Raw genomic sequence first — 26,071 nt, forward strand, 5'->3', positions numbered from 1 at the left:
GACTAAGAGCAAGAAGACTCCTCTGGAGAAGGCAAATGCATCGGAGGCAGTGGGCAAAGAGGCCAATGTGAACACAGAAACCTGTACCACAACCTTCACAGTGGAGAGAGACGAGTACTATGCTGTCATGTTCACGAAACCAGCGGCATACTACATCGCACGATCACTTAACGAGTCAGCACCACCAGAGGGTGAACGGTATGTGATGAAGTTCCTAGACAGAGTGCCAAACAACATATTCTTCCTCCCATCCAGGGGCAAGATTGAGGGTGTAGAGCTCAAGTTCATCCTCTGCAAAGCAGAGCTGGAGGGACCTGGACCATTCTATTTGCGCAATCATGAAGTCATTGAAAATCTGTACAAAAACAAGATGAAAGCCATCAAAGACTTGTTAGCGTAAGACTGGCAAGCAAAGACAACCACAACCAAAAGAAAGCTTAGACCACCCTATAACCTGTTATGTTACACTACTAAGATAACTAAAATGATAAAATCACATCAGAGCATAGGCCTACATTTAGCCAAGGAGAAAGTAGAAATTGCAGAAATGTTTCTTGTTTATTTTGCTTAAGTTATAGGCTAATGATACATGAGCTTCACGATGTTATGACTGATGTCTCCTCACAATGTTTTCAAACTACTACCATAAATGTGATTAACATTTTAAAATCAATTAAAGTTATTGGTTAAATGTAAATCCTGAAATTGACTCATTTACTGTCCTTAGAACATTAGTATTGAACCTGCAAACTGTTTTTCTTTTAGTCAGTCGGTCTTCAGAAATCTTCATAAAAACATCTGCAATTTTGGCCAATTTCAAATGCCAACAGCACACCACAGGTTAGAGATACAGACAAAATGACAACACATATTGAAAGATGAAGTATTGAAGAGTCATTTCCACTATAGTTTTGATTTTGTTCATAAATCGATTTTTGGGTACATTCCAAAGAAGACATGTAAGTTTAGCTTTTTCACACAGCAAAAAGGCTGGTCATGCCTATTTCAAATGCCATTTACAGGCCATAGGAGTGGAGACAAAATGAAAATAGCTTTTGAGAGCTAAGAGAATACAGATTTGAATAGAACAAGTTTGTATTGTTACGATTTTTTGTATATATATACATTTATTTATCAACAAATCTGAAGTGGGCTTAATTGGAACATTAAGCCCATGCCAGACTTTCAACATATTTTGACAAATTAAACAATAAAAACATTAGAAATTGGTATAAATGAATTATTGACACTTCAAATGAGAGACTTCTCACTTAAATTAGGGCAGCATATATAAAAAATGTCTGAAAAGCGGATTTGGTGGGCTTAATAGGGACGTTTACCCTAAATAAACATTTACAAGCAACCGAAAACATTTCAATGTATTGTTTTGGACCGGAAGAGGCTCCTTTGCCTAGATACTGGTTCAATCATAGACTAGCCTACATCCTACATACTGAAACACACACACCAGACACACATATATGGAGACCGACAGCATGACGGACCGACTGAGTCAAATATGACCCACAACAAACAAGCCTAGAGTATAAATACAAAAGGACAAACTCCTCTTAACCAAGAACAGAATAAAACACCCTCAGAGTTAAAATGACGAGAAGACAGCCCTTGTCTCCATGAATCAGCCTCCATCACGGAGCGATTTGGGGAAACATTGACCTTGAGAGGTGGGGGGGACGGGGGGAAGAGGGGGGTGCGGGGAAACGGAGGATGGTGAAATACCATCACTTAGCCCCTTTCACAACTATCCCCCCATCAACAAGTCATTCCATCCCTCACACCACAAACTGTGAGGAGAGAGCCACAGTCACTATTTATAGCTTTCACAGAAATAAAGGAAAAAGCTAACATTTGCTTTACATACTGGAGCGTACTGGGCTTTATGTTGTTTTACATGGTAGGGCCGATGGCATTTAAAGGGTTGTAGAGCAAGTGGCAGGCAGGGAGATTGGCATTTACACACACACACACACACTTGTCTATGAACACACACACACACACACAACTTTTCTCTGAGACGACACACATGTATACAGTGGGAAAAAAAGTATTTAGTCAGCCACCAATTGTGCAAGTTCTCCCACTTAAAAAGATGAGAGGCCTGTAATTTTCATCATAGGTACACGTCAACTATGACAGACAAAATGAGATTTTTTTCCCCCGAAAATCACATTGTAGGATTTTTAATGAATTTATTTGCAAATTATGGTGGAAAATAAGTATTTGGTCAATAACAAAAGTTTCTCAATACTTTGTTATATACCCTTTGTTGGCAATGACACAGGTCAAACGTTTTCTGTAAGTCTTCACAAGGTTTTCACACACTGTTGCTGGTATTTTGGCCCATTCCTCCATGCAGATCTCCTCTAGAGCAGTGATGTTTTGGGGCTGTCGCTGGGCAACACGGACTTTCAACTCCCTCCAAAGATTTTCTATGGGGTTGAGATCTGGAGACTGGCTAGGCCACTCCAGGACCTTGAAATGCTTCTTACGAAGCCACTCCTTCGTTGCCCTGGCGGTGTGTTTGGGATCATTGTCATGCTGAAAGACCCAGCCACGTTTCATCTTCAATGCCCTTGCTGATGGAAGGAGGTTGTCACTCAAAATCTCACGATACATGGCCCCATTCATTCTTTCCTTTACACGGATCAGTCGTCCTGGTCCCTTTGCAGAAAAACAGCCCAAAAGCATGATGTTTCCACCCCCATGCTTCACAGTAGGTATGGTGTTCTTTGGATGCAACTCAGCATTCTTTGCCCTCCAAACACGATGAGTTGAGTTTATACCAAAAAGTTCTATTTTGGTTTCATCTGACCATATGACATTCTCCCAATCCTCTTCTGGATCATCCAAATGCACTCTAGCAAACTTCAGGCGGGCCTGGACATGTACTGGCTTAAGCAGGGGGACACGTCTGGCACTGCAGGATTTGAGTCCCTGGCGGCGTAGTGTGTTATTGATGGTAGGCTTTGTTACTTTGGTCCCAGCTCTCTGCAGGTCATTCACTAGGTCCCCTCGTGTGGTTCTGGGATTTTTGCTCCAGATCAAGGGAGATTATCAGTGGTCTTGTATGTCTTCCATTTCCTAATAATTGCTCCCACAGTTGATTTCTTCAAACCAAGCTGCTTACCTATTGCAGATTCAGTCTTCCCAGCCTGGTGCAGGTCTACAATTTTGTTTCTGGTGTCCTTTGACAGCTCTTTGGTCTTGGCCATAGTGGAGTTTGGAGTGTGACTGTTTGAGGTTGTGGACAGGTGTCTTTTATACTGATAACAAGTTCAAACAGGTGCCATTAATACAGGTAACGAGTGGAGGACAGAGGAGCCTCTTAAAAGAAGAAGTTACAGGTCTGTGAGAGCCAGAAATCTTGCTTGTTTGTAGGTGACCAAATACTTATTTTCCACCATAATTTGTAAATAAATTCATAAAAAATCCTACAATGTGATTTTCTGGATTTTTTTTCCTCAATATGTCTGTCATAGTTGACGTGTACCTATGATGAAAATTACAGGCCGCTCTCATCTTTTTAAGTGGGAGAACTTGCACAATTGGTGGCTGACTAAATGCTTTTTTTCCCCACTGTACCTTCCTTCCTTAGCAAGCTCTGACAGCTGATCCATGGCTTTCCTGTTCATTCCTCTGCAGCATGCAACAACAAACGAGGTGTTCTGTGTTGCGCTCACACACCACAACAGCAACGACACACTGACTCACAGTCGCCCCCACTAAGCAACGGCGTGATGACAGTGGCAACACTAATTAGACAACAACAAGCGCTAATGGGAATCAAACCAGGAAACATATGATGAGGCTGGCCTAGTGTTAACAGTCAAAGCTAGGTATAGTTTCAGGTAGTTTGGTTTCACTGCTCTGAAAATCTAACTTTACCTGAAAAATAATACAAAAATAAGTAGGACAGAAATCGTGAGGAAGTGCCTTGAAAGCCTAAAGTTGTGTGTGTCTGTGTGTCTGTGTGTGTGCAAGCGTGCGTGTCATTTCCACATTTAGGCTAACAACGCTTCACAGGTCATTAAGAGTGGTTCCCCAGATCAATGAGCCCGCACAAAGTCATCAATTCAACTGGGCCCTCACCAAGTCATCATTTCAACTGGGCCCTCACCAAGTCATCATTTCAACTGGGCCCTCACCAAGTCATCATTTCAACTGGGCCCTCACCAAGTCATCATTTCAACTGGGCCCTCACCAAGTCATCATTTCAACTGGGCCCTCACCAAGTCATCATTTCAACTGGGCCCTCACCAAGTCATCATTTCAACTGGGCCCTCACCAAGTCATCAATTAAACTGGGCCCTCACCAAGCCATCAATTCCACCAGGCCCGAGGCGAGTCTCAGTGTGGACCCAAACAGCTGATTCATCGATGCTTTACGATACGCTTTTAAATTTACGCTGATTGAGGAGAACAGGCCAGGGCCAGGGATAACCCTATCCAGCTTGGTGCAGGGCAGCAATGTGGAGGACCTGGTGACAACTGTTCAATGTAGCACAATGGTGATTGCAGAGTAACACTAATCATACAGTGCATTCGGAAAGTATTCAGACCCCTTGACTTTTTCCACATTACAGCCTTATTCTAAAATTGATTAAATTTCCTCACCAATCTACACACAAAACCCCATAATGACAAAGCAACAATAGGTGTTTAGAAATGTTGGCAAATTTATTAAAAAGAAAAAACTGAAATATCACATTTACATAAGTATTCAGACCCTTTACTCAGTACTTTGTTGAAGCACCTTTGGCAGCGATTACAGCCTTGAGTCTTCTTGGGTATGACGCTACAGGCTTGCCACACCTGTATTTGGGGAGATTCTCCCATTTTTCTCTGCAGATCCTCTCAAGCTCTGTCAGGTTGGATGGGGAGCGTCGCTGCACAGCTATTGTCAGGTCTCTCCAGAGATGTTCGATTGGGTTAAAGTCTGGGCTCTGGCTGGGCCACTCAAGGACATTCAGAAACTTATCCCAAAGCCAATCCTGAGTTTCTCCCATTCTTCTCTGCACAGCTATTTTCAGCTATCTCTCCATAGATGTTAAATCTGGTTCAAGAAAAGGCTCTGGCTGGGCCACTGAAGGACATTCAGAGACTTGTCCCGAAGCCACTCCTGCTTTGTATTGGCTGTGTGCTTAGGGTCATTGTCCTGTTTGAAGGTGAACCTTCGCCCCAGTCTGAGGTCCTGAGAGCTCTGGAGCAGTTTTTCATCAAGGATCTCTCTGTACTTTGCTCCGTTCATCTTTGCCTCGATCCTGACTAGTCTCCCAGTCCCTGCAGCTGAAAAACATCCCCACAGCATGATGCTGCCACCACCATGATTCACCGTAGGGATGGTGCCAGGTTTCCTCCAGACGTGACGCTTGGCATCCAGGCCAAAGAGTTCAATCTTGGTATCATCAGACCAGATAATCTTGTTTCTCATGGTCTGAGAGTATTTAGGTGCCTTTTGGCAAACTCCAAGCGGGCTGTCATGTGCCTTTTACTGAGGAGTGTCTTCCGTCTGGCCACTCTAATATAAAGGCCTGATTAGTGGAGTGCTGCAGAGACGATTGTCCTTCTGGAAGGTTCTCCCATCCCCACAGAGGAACTCTGGAGCTCTGTTAGAGTGACCATCGGGCTCTTGGTCACCTCCCTGACCAAGGCACTTCTCCCCCGATTGCTCAGTTTGGCCGGGCGGCCAACTCTAGGAAGAGTCTTGATGGTTCCAAACTTCTTCCATTTAAGAATGATGGAGGCCACTGTGTTCTTGGGGACCTTCAATGCTGCAGACATTTTTTGGTACCCTTCCCCAGATCTGTGCCTCGACACAATCCTGTCTCTGAGCTCTACGGACAATTCCTTCGACCTCATGGCTTGATTTTTGCTCTGACATGCACTGTCAACTGTGGGACCTTATATAGACAGGTGTGTGCCTTTCCAAATCATGTCCAATCAATTTAATTTACCACAGATGTACTCCAATCAAGTTGTAGAAACATCAAGGATGATCAATGGAAACAGGATGCACCTGAGCTCAATTTCAAGTCTCATAGCAAAGGGTCTGAATACTTAAATAAGGTATCTCTGTTTTTTTATTTTTAATAAATCTGCAAACATTTCTAAAAACCTGTTTTCGCTTTGTAATTATGGGGTATTGTGTGTAGATTGATGAGGACATTTTTTTATTTAATTCATTGTAACGTAACAAAATGTGCAAAAAGTCAAGTGGTCTGAATACTTTCCCAATGCACTGCATATGGCTACTGCAGCGGTACTAGAGGAGTGAGAAAAGAAAGTAATTTGATGAGAAGTGATTGCCAAGCTATACAGTATCAATCCCAGATATAGGCCCACGTAGTTACTGAGATATCTGCACATTACATGGGCTGACGAATGGAACAGGCCGTGATTAATCAGAATGTTCTCTTTGCAATAATAATCTCAGATGTTCTCCGATAATAGATAATTGGTCCACCGCCCACCATGCTATTAAGTAGCAGTGTGATCCACAAGAAAAATGTGAGTCCAGGTGGTACTTAGTGTCCATGAAAGCAGCAATGTTCTCCCTCTCTACCCGTCTGTCTTGCTCTTTTCACTCGCTCTCTCTTCTCTCCCTTCTCTCTTCTACCTCCTCTCTCTCCTCCCACCCTGTCTCTCCCTCCCTCCTCCCTCCCTCCCTCCTGATGAGACGCTACACTTAAGGTGTGGTATGAGACCAATTAATCACTCGCCAACAACTTTCGCTTTATTCAATTTTCATAAACCTGATTTTCTTCTCCATGCCTCAGTCTGAAATTAAATTCCAGCACAGGGAGGATATACTGTAAACCGATACCTAGGCTATATCTACCTATCTATACCCCACAATCACAGATGAACATCAGAGTAAGATGATTATCTGAGGTTTGCCGGGAACTCATTTTCTCTGGATGATGGGTGGGAAAGCTGTGTGGGTGCACTTAGAGGAAGAGAGGGATGGAGGAAGATGGAGAGAGGAGGATAGTGTGGTAGGATGATGGGAGTAGAGGAGGAGAGAGTGGTAGGATGATGGGAGTAGAGAGTAGAGGAGGATAGTGTGGTAGGATGACGGGAGTAGAGAGTAGAGGAGGATAGTGTGGTAGGATGACGGGAGTAGAGAGTAGAGGAGGAGAGAGTGGTAGGATGACGGGAGTAGAGAGTAGAGGAGGATAGTGTGGTAGGATGACGGGAGTAGAGAGTAGAGGAGGAGAGAGTGGTAGGATGAAGGGAATAGAGAGTAGGAGGAGAGAGTGGTAGGATGAAGGGAGTAGAGAGTAGAGGAGGATAGTGTGGTAGGATGACGAGAGTAGAGAGTAGAGGAGGATAGTGTGGTAGGATGACGGGAGTAGAGGAGGAGAGAGTGGTAGGATGATGGGAGTAGAGAGTAGAGGAGGAGAGAGTGGTAGGATGAAGGGAGTAGAGAGTAGAGGAGGATAGTGTGGTAGGATGACGGGAGTAGAGAGTAGAGGAGGAGAGAGTGGTAGGATGATGGGAGTAGAGAGTAGAGGAGGAGAGAGTGGTAGGATGAAGGGAGTAGAGAGTAGAGGAGGATAGTGTGGTAGGATGACGGGAGTAGAGAGTAGAGGAGGAGAGAGTGGTAGGATGATGGGAGTAGAGAGTAGAGGAGGAGAGAGTGGTAGGATGAAGGGAGTAGAGAGTAGAGGAGGATAGTGTGGTAGGATGACGGGAGTAGAGAGTAGAGGAGGAGAGAGTGCTTGTCTCACAGACAATACTCTTATCGTTTACCTCTACACCCCTCTACAGCTCCCCATCGCTCTCTGTCACTTGTCATATAAAGCCTTAGTCATTCTTGTCTGAGCAGCAATTTCTCTGTCTGTTCTACTGTCCTCAGATTGCCCATCACAGACTCAATGCCCTTGACGACTCCCTTCAATCAGATAGGAGGAAACTTCAGCAATATCAGCATCTGGCTCGGATTAAGCACCACACCACTTTTTGTCAAGTGCATTTCACAAGTTCCAGACAAGCACAACGTCGTTTGATCTATATATTCGGACTGTAGTACGATCAGCTTGAAGATACAGATTTTAAAACGCTAATATTTAGCACTGACCAGCAACGCTCTGGTTAACTATAAGACACATCGTCTCCCCTAGTTGAGCAGCATACTAAATTGGGCCCCTGAAGTTGTAAGCAAAGACAACGTGACCATATACATCGCATGGCAACAAATCAATCCGTAACAATGTCCAACTGCCAGCCCTGAATGGTTGAACACCGTATTGATAGAGCCAGTGGCCAACTGGCCTATAGCTTTTACAGTGACCTGAACACAACCCTCATTACACTGGCATTATCAATGAAAAAGTAGCACACCAGAATGAGGTCTGCCGAGTGCCAACACTCATAATGAATGTAGTTAATCAAGAGGAAAGGGCTCCATTAACCACCTTGTTTACAGAATCACTGAGTCATTAACTAAAAATAACTTCATCAGACACAACTGTACTTAGAGGGTTAATTTAAACACAATTCATCTACTTGACTGCATTAGGTCAACCAATTTGAATTAGCCTCATCTTTGACAAACATTATTTATTTGTCATTATGAACTGGGTGGTTCGAGCCCTGAATGCTGATTGGCTGACAGCCGTCGTATATCAGACTCATACCACGGGTATGACAAGACATTTAATTTTACTGTTCTAATTATGTTGGTAACCAGTTTATAATAGCAATAAGCACCTCAGGGAGGTTGTGGCATATGGCCAATATACCACGGCTAAGGGCTGTATCCAGGCACTCTGCACTGTGTCGTCCATAAGAACAGCCCTTAGCCGTGGTATATTGTCCATATAGCACACCCCCTCGGCCTTACTGCTTAATTGCCAAACTCGTGTTTGTTTAATGTCATGATTATTCAATAGCCCATAAAGAAACTTTAAGGCAGATTATAGTTTTAGTTGTTTTGAAAGGTTCCTGTTGACAAGAATATCTATGTCCGAAATGGCACCCTATTCACTATATATATAGTGCACTACTTTTGACCAGAGCGCTGGTAAAAAGTAGTGCACTATATAGGAACAGGGTGCCATTTCTGAGGCACCCAATGTGAACCGTTCCATTAAGATGAATGCAGGACATAGAGTTTAGTTTCATCCTAGCTGGGTTGGCACCAGGTCATTCCCTGTGGGAAAGTGAACAGAGCCAACGTTTCCACAGGCAGAGCATTATACAGGACTGGCACCCCATGGAGAGCTAAGAACACACTGGAAGCCTATCAGTAGACCCAGCTCGAAAACAGAAACGGAGGTCATTTTAATCGCTACAAAGGGCTGCAGTTGTGTTAGTAATTATAATACCTCAGTGGATAGAGAGGATTATGTACAGCACAAACCTGATTACCTAGGTTGGAGCGAACACACACACACACACAGCGCTTTACGGCTAAATAAACATAGAAAATAAGCAGGCCTACACTAGAGAGGATTCAAATCAACTGGTGACTGACTAAAGCAAATATTGCCTCTCTTAGGTGATAGCATAACACCTGCCTTGCATACATGTCACTGGTTGAAGTAACCCTGGTAATAACCAAATCAGAAAACAGATGGAGGTCCAGCCATTTACATACAGAGGTTGTCCTTGGAGGAAGCCAAGGTTGTAGCAGGTGGCTGGAGATGATTGGTTTATGTTCTGAAAAATGTCCACTGACCCCATGGGGGATGCAATCAATTCAATACAACAAGAACATAGCAGTCAGCAAGTTCACGTGTGTGTGTGTGTGCGTTCAAGGCTTGTGCGTTCAAGGCTTGTGCATTTAAGCGTATGTTTAAGCGCGTGTCCGCATTAGGAATCACGGTGTACAGTACGTAAGCCTGATGGTATTTGAGTGTGAGGAATGCACAAAGCAGTAACACTCACCTCCCACCTCACAGCACTTCATCTGCCTCTATCTCAAAGACAGAGAACACTCAATAACTATTCCAGCTATGCTCCCGTGATCTGGCTTTTTGTGTGTGTGTGTGTGTGGTGTGTGGTGTGTGTGTGGTGTGTGTGTGGTGTGTGGTGTGCGAAGCCAAAAAGCTCTGTCTCACTACAGCCCTGACAACATTATTTCAGTGCTCTCAGCGCTCTGGGCCCAGAGAACAAAGAGAGCTGTAGTGGATTTAGAGTTCCCCCTTCAAACAGTGTCACCAGGGTTATATTCATTGATCAATAGTTGGATTGATAGGGAAGAATATGTGTTACTGGTAGCAGCAGAAAACACCCTCAGGTTACTCACTATTTATACAACGGGTGGGTCTAATCCTGGACGCTGATTGGTTAAAACCGCATTCCAGCCGGTGTTTATTCAACAAGTTACCACCAGCTAAATCTATGACGTTGAAATGCCTATTTACTCTGTTCCATCTCACTGCGCAATCCACTGTCATCAGCCCAACCAGACAGTCCACTCTCTGGACATTATCTCCCATTTCTTTTAGACAAGCAATTGGTTTTCAACAGCGGAGATTTGTATAAAACTTGCGGTCTGTCTCTCCGACATTTGCAACATTGTTTCCATATTGAAATGTGATCTCCAGCTGTCCCATAGTAGTGAACGTGTCGGGGGTCGGGAGTCGGGACGAGACAGACAGCTTTTCTCAGCCAGTCGAAATCATGAATCAGCATAGTTGTTATGGACATATACAAAGAAATGTCAACAGAAAACAGGTCAAACAAAACATAATGCAGCTAGTTTGCAGTCTTTCTAGCTTCAGTTTGAAGTGATTGTGTTAGCTGTGTTGTTGGCTAGCTCCTCTGAACAACAGTGTCCTGACGAATGAGCACATTTTCTATGCCAGGGGAAATCGCACCTCATTGGCTCATTCTTATGAATGTATCCAAATCCATGTCACTAGAAAACAGCTTAAACCAATGCAAATGCAGCTACTTTGCAGTTACTCTGGCTGCACTGTTTGACATGACTAAGTTAATCGTAGTTGGCTAGCTAGCAAGCAAGGGATAAGAACGTTGCCAGCCAGTATGGCAATGGAACATTTAGAACGAACGACTGGGTCGCGTCCATAGATACAGAACAAAAAGACTTAACGACTGGGTCGCGTCTCTGGCAACCGAACCAATAGAACGAACAACCAGCCAGCGTCAGTAGCAACCCTAGATTTGTGTCAGGACTATATCTCATGGAAGAATGAAATAGTATGAATAAATTAATCAAAATAAAGTTTTTTATGAAAATATGTCAATCATTATTTGAATATGTTGGTAACCCGTTGTATAAATGTGATAATGCCTTCGAAGCCAGTGTTTGGAGGATATATTGGCACGGTTTACCTGTGCCGGCTTCGAGGGCATTATCACTTAAACAGATATAGTATAGGCCTAATAGTCCAATGCAGACCAGAGTCACATTCAGTAAGCAAATGTGTTGAACGTGGCAGATAGAAATATCATGAATAGAGCCAACATGACTCCTTATTCTGTCAGAGAGGAATGTCTGTTCTACATAACATATGTATATCTGAACACTCCACAGCGATGCTGTTGGGAGTTTGATAGAGAATACAGGAAGTAGGTTATCACTGTGATAAGACATAAGAGCCAGATCTGTGTAACCTCTGTGAAGCTTATTATAACTATCCACCGAGCAGAGCAGCATGGCGTGTTGCAAAATAAATGTTTTTACTGATGGAAACATCTTCTAGTGCTCTCTATCCTTCCAGAGGGATCCACATGGCATGGTGTTGCAAGTTGAAGGTTACAAATGCATTCCACTGACAGAGCAAATGGTGGATGGTGAAGCATGATGCAACCTTGGGAACAATGCAATCTTGGGAGCAATATGCAACCAAGACTGACATCCTTTGACTGAAAAGGCATGGACATAAGCCAATGAAGAGTGGAAGACCATAATATCCAAAACCATTAGGGAGGAACAGCAGTGAACTATGTTTCTAGAGAGAGAGAGAAAAGAAAGCCAGCCATACCAAAGATATCCCATAAACTAAATAGTTGGCTCTGGTTGCATCCCATAAACTAAATGGCTGGCTCTGGTTGCATCTGGTGTTACCATCAGCTGTCATAGCTTGGCTTTACAGTTCTTAAAACTCAATACCATTCCCCTCCACTCAAAACCAGATTAATTTAACCCCCAATTTACTACATGTGCCCTTGAGGTTCCCATAACATACAGTAGGAGACTCTATCAGACTGTCATGATGGAGGTAATATATCGATCTGTCAGCTGCAGTCCAGAACAGCCATCAAATGATCGATTATTCCCTAAACAGCACAACACGTGCCATATGTCCATGGTGAGCTGTCCACTCTCTGCCTGCCTAGGGCTCCAACTCTTTTCTTCTCAATTTATCCTCACTAAACATTATGTAGATTATTCACTGCCATGGATGATAGGGGAGATTAGAAATGTGAAAGATGTTTCCTGAAGTTCCAAGGCTCATTAATTCACAGAGAGAAAGAGAGAACAAAAGTGAGAGCGAGAGTACAGATGGTGTACAGCTACATCAGATAAGGGAGTATTCAGGGACAGTAAATGCCATGGGCCATGGCCTGTTTCTCCTGACAGAGATTTACTACCAACATCCTCCCTGTCTCGCTCTCTTTCTTTCTCTCTCTTACACATTCTAAGTCTCTCCATCTCTCTGTTTTCAGCATAGGATGCATTGTTGATCAGAGACCTGGCACTGGGAACAGACAAGGTGCAGGTTTTTAATTGCATTGTCTGTCAAGAACTCTGACAACTAGGCAAAGCACTGGGAGAAATCCTCTTGGTTAGTTATCCTATTCTTTCAGTTAGAAGTCTCATCTATCTTGTGCATTTCTAATGCATGCGCCTATTCTTCACTGATAACATTGAATGGCAAGGTTCCATCTCATCACAACTTCAGTTCCTATTGCTCAGTATCACTGTTGAGTGTCGACCATTAAAAAAATATATTTGCATCACCTTGCGCTTTCGCGCCATTGGAAATGATCTCCAATTCTCTGTGAGTATGAACATCTTAGTATCTACCAACGGAGATTAATTAATTAGCCTAATAAGGGTAAGAGTTCTACCCTATCATTCCACAGTGAGAATTACCGGAGATCAGCTAATCCCAGCCGTTGTCCATCCAAGAAAACCTTTAAGCCTTGCTCTTCATATTTCATTAGTCCTTACCTCCTCTGACCTGGGAAAAATATGCTTCAATGCCTGAACAAAAGCTGCTTTAATACCTGCATTTCTCCTGATCGATCACACCAGCTTTACCTTGCCTGATAATGAATAGCCTAAGCAATGCCTTCCTTACAAAACAAAACTCTTCTGTATTAAACACACTGTTTACACATCAACATCCTTGAGAAAACATTGCTAACTGGACAGTGTAAGTGTGTGAGGTAGTCAAGCATTTAACAGTGTTTAATCATCCTGAATCACATGATGAGGTGAGACGCCTCTGTGGGGGCACCCCTAGAAAACAGCAGAGAGATGCCCTGCCGTACGCACACACTCACCCTGGTCCACCCACCTACACCCTTAACCCAACTCACCCAGGGTGTCTTTGATGTTTTTCACCAGCGAGGCCTTCTTTAGGCTGTTTTTCCTCTCCACATAGTTAGAGGGGACGTAGCCGGTCCGGTTGGAGGCATTCCTCACCCTCCACCATGTCTTACTGTCATCCAGGAGCCACAGCCGCTCATTTTTCCGGATGTCAAGTTCCTGTTCCTGCTGAGCCGAGTAGTCCCACTTGGCTATAACTATCACCTCCTCTGTCATCTTTCATGGAGTCCCTCTGGAAGAGAGAGACACAGGGAGACATACTGTTAGGTCAGGGTGGGGTTAACAGTAGGGCTGTGACGATATTCTTTTTGCGATATTCTTTCCAAAATGAAGCAGACCAAACCTCTTTAGTCTGTTAAAAACCTGCTTTATGTCAAATAAATACATGTAACTCTGGATGACAACATGATGTTTGTTTCCAACATTAGGGCTGTTTTCCTAAAGAAGTTATATCCGCTTCGTGTTTTGTTTCCTTGCCACGATATTAAGGAATCGTCCCTGCCCTAGTTAACAGGGAATTTAACATACCAATACAAACACAGATGAACACCAGCAACACACACACATTACTATAATGATGAGGTGAGAAGTTTCCGAGCAACATTAGAAATTATGAGAACCGGTTTCACTCACTCAATCACACACACACACACACACACACACACACACACACAGAAGCCAATCTCAGAGGGATGGTGTGTCTCAGACTGACAGTGTGCAGGCCTGGTCTTGGCACTCGCGTGTCTGCCACACAGCTGTTGTTGTAAGACATCTGGCAGAGCGGAGCCTCTCTGCCCTGTAATTCAGGTTGGCTGAGACCTACCGTGTGTGTGTGTAAATGACTATGTATGACACTCAGGACTCAAGGTAAGTAGACCTACATGCAGAACTACCCCACTAACTGCAATCAAAGGAACCCTCTCCTTCCCTCCTTCTAGACTGAGCTGGGAGTTCCAGCTTTGCTTCCAAACCACACAAGAGCCTCTCCCTTTTACCAGCTTCTCTTATTCATCTTAAATGTACTGAATTATTCAGCGACACACGGAGCAGAGCACTGTTCTATGTTAAATGTGTCTATAAACACGACTTATGGAGGGAGGGAGGGAGGGAGGGAGGGAGGGAGGGAGGGAGGGAGGGAGGGAGGGAGGGAGAGAAAGAGAGAGAAGGGAGTAGAGAGAGAGAGGGAGAGATAGCCGGAGAGAGAGAAGGGAGTAGAGGGAGAGAGAGAGAGAGCGAGAGAGGTAAGACAGCCAGCACATGCAGGCCTAATAAGGTATAAATCAAACAGCTCCAGGAGATATCTAGTGCTGCTGCACAGAGGGTCAACAACAGAAGGACTGGGTGTCTATTCATGGAGCGAGAGAGATGGAGGGAGGGATGGGAGAAAGAGAGAGAGAAAAAACGAAAGAGTGAGATACCAAGATAGAGACATTAGGGACATGGGGGGGGAGGAATTAAGTAAATGAGATGAGAGAGGAAGTTAAAAGGAGACAGTAGAGAAAGATTCAGGGAGAGAATGATAAATAGAGAAAGCAAGAGAGAGAGAGAGACAACATGGATGTGTCTCCAGCAAGACTGTGGTGTTAGACAGAGGTATTGCAGTGACAGGCTGTTTTTCCTTCCAGGGCCAGTCAGAGCTGCGCTCCCCCATCGTCCTGACACCCTCCACAGGGATGAGGCTGTGAGCCAGCCAGCACCGGAGTCCCCAGGCCTCTCACCCATCACCCTTCAGCGGGGCGGCCTTGACAAGTCAGGGAGGGAGGGAGGGCTGGGGGGTTCGAGGCGCCAAGCAAAAATGATAATGCACACACTTCAGAGCTGTCACACTAACCACTGGCCACTTCTCTGCCTGACTGAGACCACCTTATTCACAGTTCATACAGTCTCTCTCCAACTCTGAGGGACAGTTTACTGGACCCAGATCAAACTCTTTGAATAAAAAACATGCTCACCTCGATTTAAAGTGCTCTTTAGTCTAAGAATAGGTTTAACCAGGGTCCAGGAAACAAGTATGTGGGGCTGCAAGGGTTGTCTCTTTACTGATTCGCTGTTATTTCTACAGCCCATTGAGGTTGATATGACACAGTAAGGCTACAGTAAAGAACCTCAGCGACCCAGCAAGAGAAAGCCACTATTGTCTGAGAGTGATGATGTCACAGGAATTCTTTCCTCTCTCATCCATGACCGTAGGGCAGGAAGAGCCTGATAAAGGCTACTGTCATCAACTGGCAGGGTTAAAGGCACAAACAAGTTGAAGAACTTCTATTCAAGCAGAAGTTGCTTTAGGCCTAACGCTGAAAACAGACATGCAAATTGCAAACCCATAAAACATATTTACCTCACCACACCATAACTCCTTCTTTGCCTGCCAACATATTAAAACACCTTTATTGATTATACAGTTTTAGTTAGTCAACTAGACTTCTGTCTGATAGTACCCTAAGCTCCTTTTCTTTAGAAACATTTTAGGTTTTATCCCAAGCATTGGGCATATAGGGGTGATTCAGTGGGAAGGTCAACCTAAGCAAATAAAGTTAGGCATTTCCAAATGAAACCACGTTCATAATTATCCTTAAGGTCTATATTTATTTATTTGACCAATTTAACTAGGACATTGCATGAATTTTGACCATTACAGGGTAGGAGGCCAAGTCTCAAAAAATGTTTTTTAGACATTCATATTTCATGGCTTTCAGAAAGGGCTCACAGAGCTTGTTCGTCCACTCACAGCTGTCTCCCAGTGTTAGTTATGAAGATGAGGTGTTAATGAAGCAATACAGAACAAATGTAAGCGTCTTGAGTTTTGTTTGCATGTTCTACTGTCTTGTAAATATATGGGGGGTGACTGGGACATGCAATGTAAGATCCATAACGTTTTTTTAGGATACGTTTTTGTAAAACATGCACCTTACATCTTTAAACTTTCTCTGTAAAGCCAACTTTCAACAAGGTTTTATATGGTCTATAATTGGTTTCTCTTTTCATTGTCAGTATCCTTTTTCAGCGTTCTGATATCCGTAACATCCATAACGGTTGTGGATGTGATGTATATTGGATATCTAGGGCTGGGAATTGCCAGGGACCTCATGATACGATATCACGATACGATATTATATTTATTATATTTATTGCGAGTCAATACTGTAATTTTATTGCGATTCCATGTTCCAAACATATTGCTCACCATATGTCTGCTGCAGAGGGACAAGAGAGAGCCATGAGAAAACGAGTTTGGATGTAAATAAAAGTACTGAAAACAAATTAGCTCCCTATTTAAAAAAGAAGATGGAGAACAAGCTATGATGGAAAAACATTGACGTTTTGGTGCAGGTACAGCCAACTAGCGCAAAAATAATATTGTGATAGTCAAAACGATATATCGTCAAAAATATTATCTCAATATGTAACTGCATCGATTTTTCCCCATCACTATTGATATATCTTAGCTTCAGAAGCTTGTGCATTCATCAGATTTAGTGTGCTGGTTCTGAGAAGTATTCATTAGACTTTTCCTGAAATAATTGTTGATATCTTGAAAATGTATGCTGAAATGCATTTCTCATACATGACAGTACTGTTGTTTAGATATAAAGATGAGAAGAGTGTTTATCAACAATCTGTGAAAAGCCCTGGAGTGTCTTTTCAAATGAAAGCCCCCAAAATATACAGACTTCATTCAGTGTCCAGAAAAGTGGATTGGCAGTCCAGGCACATGTACAGGGAACTGCCAAAACAAAGGAAACACTTGAGTAAAATGTTAGATAAAGTATATTGAGAAACGGAGGGTGTAGCATCCCATAACGGAGAGTGTAACGTCCCATAACGGAGGGTGTAACGTCCCATAACGGAGGGTGTAACGTCCCATAACGGAGGGTGTAACGTCCCATAACGGAGGATGTAGCATCCCATAACGGAGGGTGTAGCATCCCATAACGGAGGGTGTAACATCCAATAACGGAGGGTGTGACATCCCATAACGGAGGGTGTAACATCCCATAACGGAGGGTGTAACATCCCATAACGGAGGGTGTAACATCCATAACGGAGGGTGTAACATCCATAACGGAGGGTGTAACATCCATAACGGAGGGTGTAACATCCATAACGGAGGGTGTAACATCCATAACAGAGGGCGTAACATCCATAACGGAGGGGGTAACATCCATAACGGAGGGTGTAACATCCCATTACGGAGGGTGTAACATCCCATTACGGAGGGTGTAACATCCCATTACGGAGGGTGTAACATCCCATTACGGAGGGTGTAACATCCATAAGGTAATCCTCTCTAAGGTAATCATGGAAATTACAATCTTTTCCAAATTATCGTTTTTGTGTTCAGCAATGGCAATCCATGCTTTGACCTGAGACTTACAAACTCAGCTATGTTGTCATCTTCCTCCACCACTGCTCTGCTCTGTCTGTTCACACCCTGTTCAGCTTGGTGTGCGGTGGAATGCCAGCAGAGTGCCGTGGTAAGTTCTTCAAGAGATCTAATATTTTATAAAAAGGCAACAGATCATTGTAACTGTAAATAGAACATTTCTCACACCTTAATCATTGTCAAAACAGTTATGGTAGAGCACGGCGCTTGTAACGCCAAGGTAGTGGGTTCGATCCCCGGGACCACCCATACACAAAGAATTGATGCACGCATGACTGTAAGTCGCTTTGGATAAAAGCGTCTGCTAAATGGCATATTATTATTTATTATTATTATTATATGAATCTTACAACATGGAGAAATAACTATATTGCATTTTCTTCTCAGAAGATGGAGATAAGCTGTCCGAGGCTTATTCAGGAGGGTTTGGAAGATCATGACCTGCTCTGGCATCTCAAAAGAAGAGAACTGAGACAGAAGGTCAAGATCTCAGCCTCGTCTAAACACACACTTATATACCCGCGCACACACACACACACACACACACAGTGGTCTACAAAAATCACAATTTCTTATTGTGCATCTTGTGTATTTTGTGCATTTCCACAAATATAATACTGAACTGAAAGGAAGCAGGTATTACTTAATAATAACTTTCAAGTCTTTAATAGATCATTATGGCACAAAGCATGTATTAACCAATAGCAGAGAGCACTTATGGAGAGCAGGGATTACCCTAGAGAACCAGGAGGCTGGGGAGGACGTGGACCAGTTTTCAGTGTAATTGCATAAACGTGCAGCATGGTCGGGGCTGCCTGTAGCAGGTAGAGAGAGATTCCTAACGGGTTTAAATCAGGCCCAACTCAGCCAATCCCCTCATCTCAGTCTCAGCCAGCTCTGTAATCCAATCTGAGGATCCTTTTCATTCGTCTGAGAACCAGGAGAGAAGGGGAGGAGAGGGGGAGAGTAAGAGAGAGACGGGGGAAGGTGAGAGAAGGGGATGGGGCGAGTAATACAAAGGGAGAGGGAGAGAGAGGGGGCAGAAAGAGTGATGTCTTTCATTAGAGAAAGGAGGACGGGGGGCCAATGATGATCAATGTGACGACCAGGAGAGAGCTGGAAGAGAGGCTCGTCATCATGCCACTGTATGACTCAGTATGAGAGCAGCAGAGTGCTATCAAGACAATGACCTCAACCGGGAAACCTGTGGAATGACGGGGCTGCAGTGCAGAGCTTCCAGTACAGACTGGGTTAGAGGCTATAGGACCAGGCAGTGCAGAGCTTCCAGTACAGACTGGGTTAGAGGCTATAGGAGAAGGCAGTGCAGAGCTTCCAGTACAGACTGGGTTAGAGGCTATAGGAGAAGGCAGTGCAGAGCTTCCAGTACAGACTGGGTTAGAGGCTATAGGAGAAGGCAGTGCAGAGCTTCCAGTACAGACTGGGTTAGAGGCTATAGGAGAAGGCAGTGAAGAGCTTCCAGTACAGACTGGGTTAGAGGCTATAGGAGAAGGCAGTGCAGAGCTTCCAGTACAGACTGGGTTAGAGGCTATAGGAGAAGGCAGTGAAGAGCTTCCAGTACAGACTGGGTTAGAGGCTATAGGAGAAGGCAGTGCAGAGCTTCCAGTACAGACTGGGTTAGAGGCTATAGGAGAAGGCAGTGAAGAGCTTCCAGTACAGACTGGGTTAGAGGCTATAGGAGAAGGCAGTGCAGAGCTTCCAGTACAGACTGGGTTAGAGGCTATAGGAGAAGGCAGTGCAGAGCTTCCAGTACAGACTGGGTTAGAGGCTATAGGAGAAGGCAGTGCAGAGCTTCCAGTACAGACTGGGTTAGAGGCTATAGGAGAAGGCAGTGCAGAGCTTCCAGTACAGACTGGGTTAGAGGCTATAGGACCAGGCAGTGCAGAGCTTCCAGTACAGACTGGGTTAGAGGCTATAGGAGAAGGCAGTGAAGAGCTTCCAGTACAGACTGGGTTAGAGGCTATAGGAGAAGGCAGTGAAGAGCTTCCTATAGGAGAAGGCAGTGAAGAGCTTCCAGTACAGACTGGGTTAGAGGCTATAGGAGAAGGCAGTGAAGAGCTTCCAGTACAGACTGGGTTAGAGGCTATAGGAGAAGGCAGTGAAGAGCTTTCTATAGGAGAAGGCAGTGCAGAGCTTCCAGTACAGACTGGGTTAGAGGCTATAGGAGAAGGCAGTGCAGAGCTTCCAGTACCGACTGGATTAGAGGCTATAGGAGAAGGCAGTGCAGAGCTTCCAGTACAGACTGGATTAGAGGTTATAGAAGCAGGCAGAGCACAAGAGGGAGAGTATGTGGATGGAGCGACACAGAGGCCCATAAGACACAGAGGCTCAGCACGGTTCCCACAGCCAGCTGTGCTCTCCGCTCCACCCCCCTTCCCCTCTTCGACCCCCTGCTGGCTGGGTGGCGTGTCTCAGCTCACCTAGGCCTAACCAGCCCTGACAGCAGGGACCACTGCCAGGGTACCATGTCATGCCATGCCAAGAGGAGGGCATGTGAGCAGTGTGGAACTAATAGACACATTTTGTGTGTGTATGTGTGTTTGTCAGGGTTGCGGTTAGTCGGTAATAGCTGGCTTTTGGCCAATAAAAAAATACAAAAGTCAATAAATAAAATTGCCGCCGGCCAATTGTCCGGGAAAAGAATACAAAATCTCATTGCGAAAATGTTTTAGCCTATTCATTGATGGAAATACCAGTTGAAGTAAATACATTTGACTGGTCATGCTCATCGGTCTATAGGTTCATTTGCTTAATTTAGTGGTATTAAAATTGGTGAGTTTGTACAGTATATTCGTTATGCATCTTATTTATTACATGCGTACAGCATACAGATACAGAGTCTTTGAGCGGAAAATCTGTCAGACAGCGCGAGCTGCTGCTACATCAGCGTGTCACACACCACTTTGCAATGACCTGGAGGCAGCATACATTTTTAAAACATATACTTAATTGTTTGAAACCTGAACCTTTTACTACATATTATGAGGCATGTCTTACCTTGTAGGCTAGCCAAAATCAGACCATATCCGTGGAGGCAATTATTTTATATCAACTTTGTTTCATTTTCCAGTAGCCAAAGGCACAATCCTAGTCATATTAGCAATACATGCTAGTTGTTGCATTTTAAATCTCCCCTCTTTCTACATTTCCAACAGATATTTTCATCTCTGTCACTTGAAACTGTGTGCATGTGCGGTGCCCTTTTGACAAGTGTTTTCCCGCTTATTGCATTATTGAACGAACCTTCGCGAGTAGTCTACTGCCTTGTGCTCATTGCTGCCCTTATAATGTGAAGAAATAATAGTTTATCAACATTTTAAGCTAAACGTTCTGATCTGTTGCATTAAACTCATTGCTTTTTTATGGGGGGGTTTATGTCGCCTAGGCCTACTGGTTGTATGAATTTGGAATCAATCGTTCCACAACTGTCCCAGAGTCTGTTTGGAATAGGCCATGTATTTCTCAACAAGCTGACTAATAGAATAGGTCAACTTTTCTACTATGGGGGATAGTAGATTGACATAGGCTTGTGATTTTGCTGTTCGTTACGCATCTTGTTGGCTGTGGAAAAGTAAATGTGGACAATTATTGGAACATCTTCAAAAGTGTGCATCAGAATTTGGTAAGAAGGACTACACATTGTTGAATCCTCGATTTGCATGTTCTGTTAATATGAATTACAATAATCTAAATGTGATTTCTGTCATTCTGTGCACCGTGGGTGGACGCCCTAATCAGAATATGCACCCAATGCATATGGGTCCGGTAAATTTCTCAAATGTCCTGTAAATTAAAATGCCGCCAGTCAAATGTCCAGCGCCACATTTTCCTAATGGAAACCCTGGTGTCTGTTTGTGTGACAGGAGACAGGTAGTCCCTAGGGTCCACTCTTTCTCAACTTCATTACATGAACTACTCTGTCATCCTTTGATCTCTACTAGGTATCCTACAGCAACCATGTCTGATGGGACACCAGAGTTGTAGTTCAGTCTAAAAAATTATATTCTAGAGGCTTCAAGCACACCACTACTCCCCGTACAGGGATACAGACACTCATTTTTAACCAATTTGAAACATCTGCTATTGAGCCACCCATCAACCCCTGCAGATAGCCTAGAAGCCAGCTAAGTTTCTCTGGGTCTTTCTCAACACAGGGATGAAGAACTCCTGTCCTTGAGGGCCACAGAGTCAGCTACCTTTCCTTATTGCCTTTGAATGAGTGCTACATTTACACTTTGCCTGGGAGCAACAAAAAAACTGGATGTGGTCCTGGAGGACTGGAGTCTGTTGATGTGCCTCTGTCTGAACTCCTGTTCAAACACTGGGCCGAAAGCTAGAGTCTACACAGACCAGCAGAACAGAAGGATGAGACATGCAGAGCCAGAGCTGAACACGGCAGCAGCCCGAAAGGCGGCTTCCATTTTTATTACAGCAACATAATGCTCAGAGCATGGTGAACAGCAGCCAAATACACTGTGCTGGGGGCAAAGAGAGGGATCATCTGTTCAAAGGAGAGGGGGGGAGCGAGAGCAATAGAGGGAAATAGAAAGAGGGGCTGATGTGTAATTGTGTATCTCTAATATGCAGATGGTTTAGCTAGCAGAATGTGTGTGGGTCACGAATCAACACATCTGACATAAATCACTCCAATTTGAAAAATAAAGATGAAGCCCTACAAACTATCAAAATGTTGGTTGTTCAAAGCACAGGGGGAGGGGACGACGACCCTACGTAGGTGGAATCAGGTGTTAGCCTGGAAGTAAACAGTATGACTTACATAAACAGGACGGACCATATCCAAAACTGTCTTGAAAAAGGTTTGTTGATTTGGCCTAAGTCTGCGTATTCTTGCTGTGCAGGCCACAGTAGTAGAATGGTGTGCACTAGCTTGTGGCTTCCCAGTCTAGGAGAAATACAGAGAGCCGGGTTTAGCCATGCTCTAGTTCACAGAGGAGCAGACAGACAGGTGCACTCAGGTGTACAGCTGCTGCTGCAAGCTTAAGTGTGGGTATGACGGGCTCTTATAGATTGAAGCTCTTATAGATTGATATACTACAAATGTAAAAAAAAAAAAAAATGTTTTATTCGACATTCATATGAATACAAATGTAAGTGTAGGCCTAGGCTATTTCAGTGCTGGCTTACAGTGACTGAACTGGAAAGCGTCCCTATACTCACTGTTGCACCACACTGCTCCCAAACTGCACTTCCCTAAGAAAGACAGATGAGCGGTTGGGTTCAGACCTGCTAAAATCACTACATTTCCCCATGCAGTTGAGACCTGGAGACGAGCCTGTTTTAAAGAATGAGGAATAAGTCAATGTGATGATCCAACAGTATTCAGTTCCACTTATCCCACAGTACCATGTTGAATGGCTTTTTCAAAGGTCAACGTTTTTACTACAGCTTCTCTCTTTTGCTCTCTCTCTCTCTCTCTCTCTCTCCCTCTCCTCCCAGCGCAGCAATTTCTTAATTTAAGTGACGTTTGCTTTTATAACCCATAAATGTCTCTGAGCGCTCCCATTTCTCTTTCTCAGTAATAGTCTGTTAAAGATAAGGATCTCACTACCAGCTGTAATAGGAAGGTATTTTATGTTGTTCTTGGTTCTCGCCGATTCTCTTTGAATTTCTAAAGCCTGTCCTTGAATAAGAGGAAGACCAAATTAGCAATGTATCATCTGATTCTCATTCTGTTCTTTAGTTTTTCATGAATAACTTCCCTTTAGGGGCCACATTGTGGTGTTTTGTAATATTAGTTTGTGGAAGCCGTTTGATCAGACACAGCCAACATATCTCAACACTAGGCTGGTTCAATACAATGAAGACAGGAAAGACGTCTTCAAATCAAACGGTGTTTGTCACATGCGCCGAATACAACAGGTGTAGACGTTACAGTGAAATGCTTACTTACAAGCCCTTAACCAACAATGCTGTTTTAAGAAAAATAAGTGTTAAGTAAAAAAACAGATAACTAAAAAATAAAAATAACAAATAATTAAAGAGCAGCAGTAAATTAACAGGAGCGAGGCTATATACAGGGGGTACTGGTACAGAGTCAATGTGCGGGGGCACAGGTTAGTCGAGGTAATATGTACATGTAGGTAAAGTGACAATGTATAGATAATGAACAGAGAGTAGCAGCAGCGTAAAGGGGGGGGGGGATTAATGCAAATAGTCTCATATGTATATACTGTATTCTACACTATTCTACTGTATCTTAGTCCATGCCGCTCTATCATTGCTCGTCCACATATGTACAGTACCAGTCAAAAGATTGGACACACCTACTCATTCCATGGTTTTTCTTTATTTTTACTATTTTATACATTGTAGAATAATAGTGAAGACATCAAAACTATGAAATAACACATATGGAATCATGTAGTATCATGTGGATGGCAGGAAGCTTGGCCCCAGTGATGAACTGGGCAGTACGCACTACCTTCTGTAGTGCCTTGCGGTCGGAGGCCGAGCAGTTGCCATACCAGGCAGTGATGCAACCAATCAGGATGCTCTCGATGGTGCAGCTGTAGAACTTTGAGGATCTGAGGACCCATGCCAAATCTAATAGGCTTTGTCGTGCCCTCTTCACGACTGTCTTGGTGTGTTTGGACCATGATAGTTTGTTGGTGATGTGGACACAAAGGAACTTGAAGCGCTCAACCTAGTCCACTACAGCCCCGTCGATGACAATGGGGGCGTGCTCGGTCCTCTTTTGCCTGTAGTCCACAATCATCTCCTTTGTCTTGATCATGTTGAGGGAGAGGTTGTTATACTGGCACCACACTGCCAGGTCTCTGACCTCCTCCCTATAGGCTGTCTCATCGTTGTCGGTGATCAAGCCTACCACTGTTGTGTCGTCGGCAAACTTAATGATGGTGTTGGAGTCGTGCCTGGCCAGTCATGGGTGAACAGGGAGTACAGGAGGGGACTGAGCACGCACCCCTAAGGGGCCCCCGTGTTGAGGATCAGCGTGGCAGATGTGTTGTTACTTACCACCTGGGGGCGGTCCGTCAGGTAGAGGGAGGTGTTTAGTCCCAGGGTCCTTAGCTTAGTGATGAGCTTTGAGGGCACTATGGTGTTGAACGCTGAGCTGTAGTCAATGAATAGCATTCTCACATAGGTGTTCCTTTTGTCCAGGTTGGAAAGGGCAGTGTGGAGCGCAAGAGAGACTGCATCATCTGTGGATCTGTTGGGGCGGTATGCGAACTGGAGTGGGTCTAGGGTTTCTGGGATAATGGTGTTGATGTGAGCCATGACCAGCCTTTCAAAGCACTTCATGGCTTCAGACTTGAGTGCTACGGGTCTGTAGTCATTTAGGCAGGTTACCTTAGTGTTCTTGGGCACAGGGACTATGGTGGTCTGCTTGAAACATGTTGGTATTACAGACTCAGTCAGAGACAGGTTGAAAATGTCAGTGAAGACACTTGCCAGTTGGTCAGCTCATGCTCGGAGTACACGTCCTGGTAATCCGTTTGAATGTTGACCTGTTTAAAGGTCTTACTAACATCGGCTACGGAGAGCGTGACCATACAGTCGTCCGGAACAGCTGACGCTCTCATGCAAGCTTCAGTGTTGCTTGCCTCAAAGCGAGCATAGAAGTAATTTACCTTGTCTGGTAGGCTCGTGTCACTGGGCAGCTCACGGCTGCGCTTCCCTTTGTAGTCTGTAATAGTTTGCAAGCCCTGCCACATCTAACGAGCGTCGGAGCCGGTGTATGCAGACTGACAACTGTTTTTTTTGCTGTTTAGTGTCCCTGTCTATCTGTCAGTGCCTGCCTGGTTAGCACTGGTCTGTAGAGGCTGTTGGTGTTATGACAGCTCCCATGGTGCTCTCTGGACTTGGGGTCACGCTTCTGACTTCCTGTGTGCAGGGGTCCCCTTGTGTTGCTGCCACAGTCTCCTCCTCCCCTCCTCCGATGGATCCCTTCTTCCCTCCAGGGTCAAGTCTTTCCCAGCAGCTGGTTCACGGCAGTCAGGAGTCACATGGTTGACACTGGGCCAAGAGACCACAGTGCAAACTGACACCACGGCTTTGTTTACACAGGCAGAACAATGTGGATGTTTTTTTCCACTAATTGGTCTTTTGACCAATCACATCTGATCTGATTGGTCAAA

The 26,071-nt window shown here is 44.3% G+C and overlaps 1 protein-coding gene across 1 annotated transcript in view; it reads right to left on the reverse strand.

Annotated features, from left to right (window-relative positions):
- nck2b (NCK adaptor protein 2b) overlaps window positions 1-26,071 on the reverse strand; it is an 84,423-nt gene that overhangs the window by 38,772 nt on the left and 19,580 nt on the right. Inside the window, exon 2 of the mRNA XM_084155458.1 lies at window positions 13,543-13,784. Within this exon, the coding sequence (XP_084011584.1) occupies window positions 13,543-13,768 (226 nt within the window). The 5' untranslated portion in view covers window positions 13,769-13,784. The remainder of the gene's footprint in view (window positions 1-13,542; window positions 13,785-26,071) is intronic.

The sequence above is a fragment of the Coregonus lavaretus genome (assembly GCF_964263955.1).
Source record: "Coregonus lavaretus genome assembly, chromosome: 38".
In the NCBI taxonomy this organism is placed as follows: Eukaryota; Metazoa; Chordata; class Actinopteri; order Salmoniformes; family Salmonidae; genus Coregonus; species Coregonus lavaretus.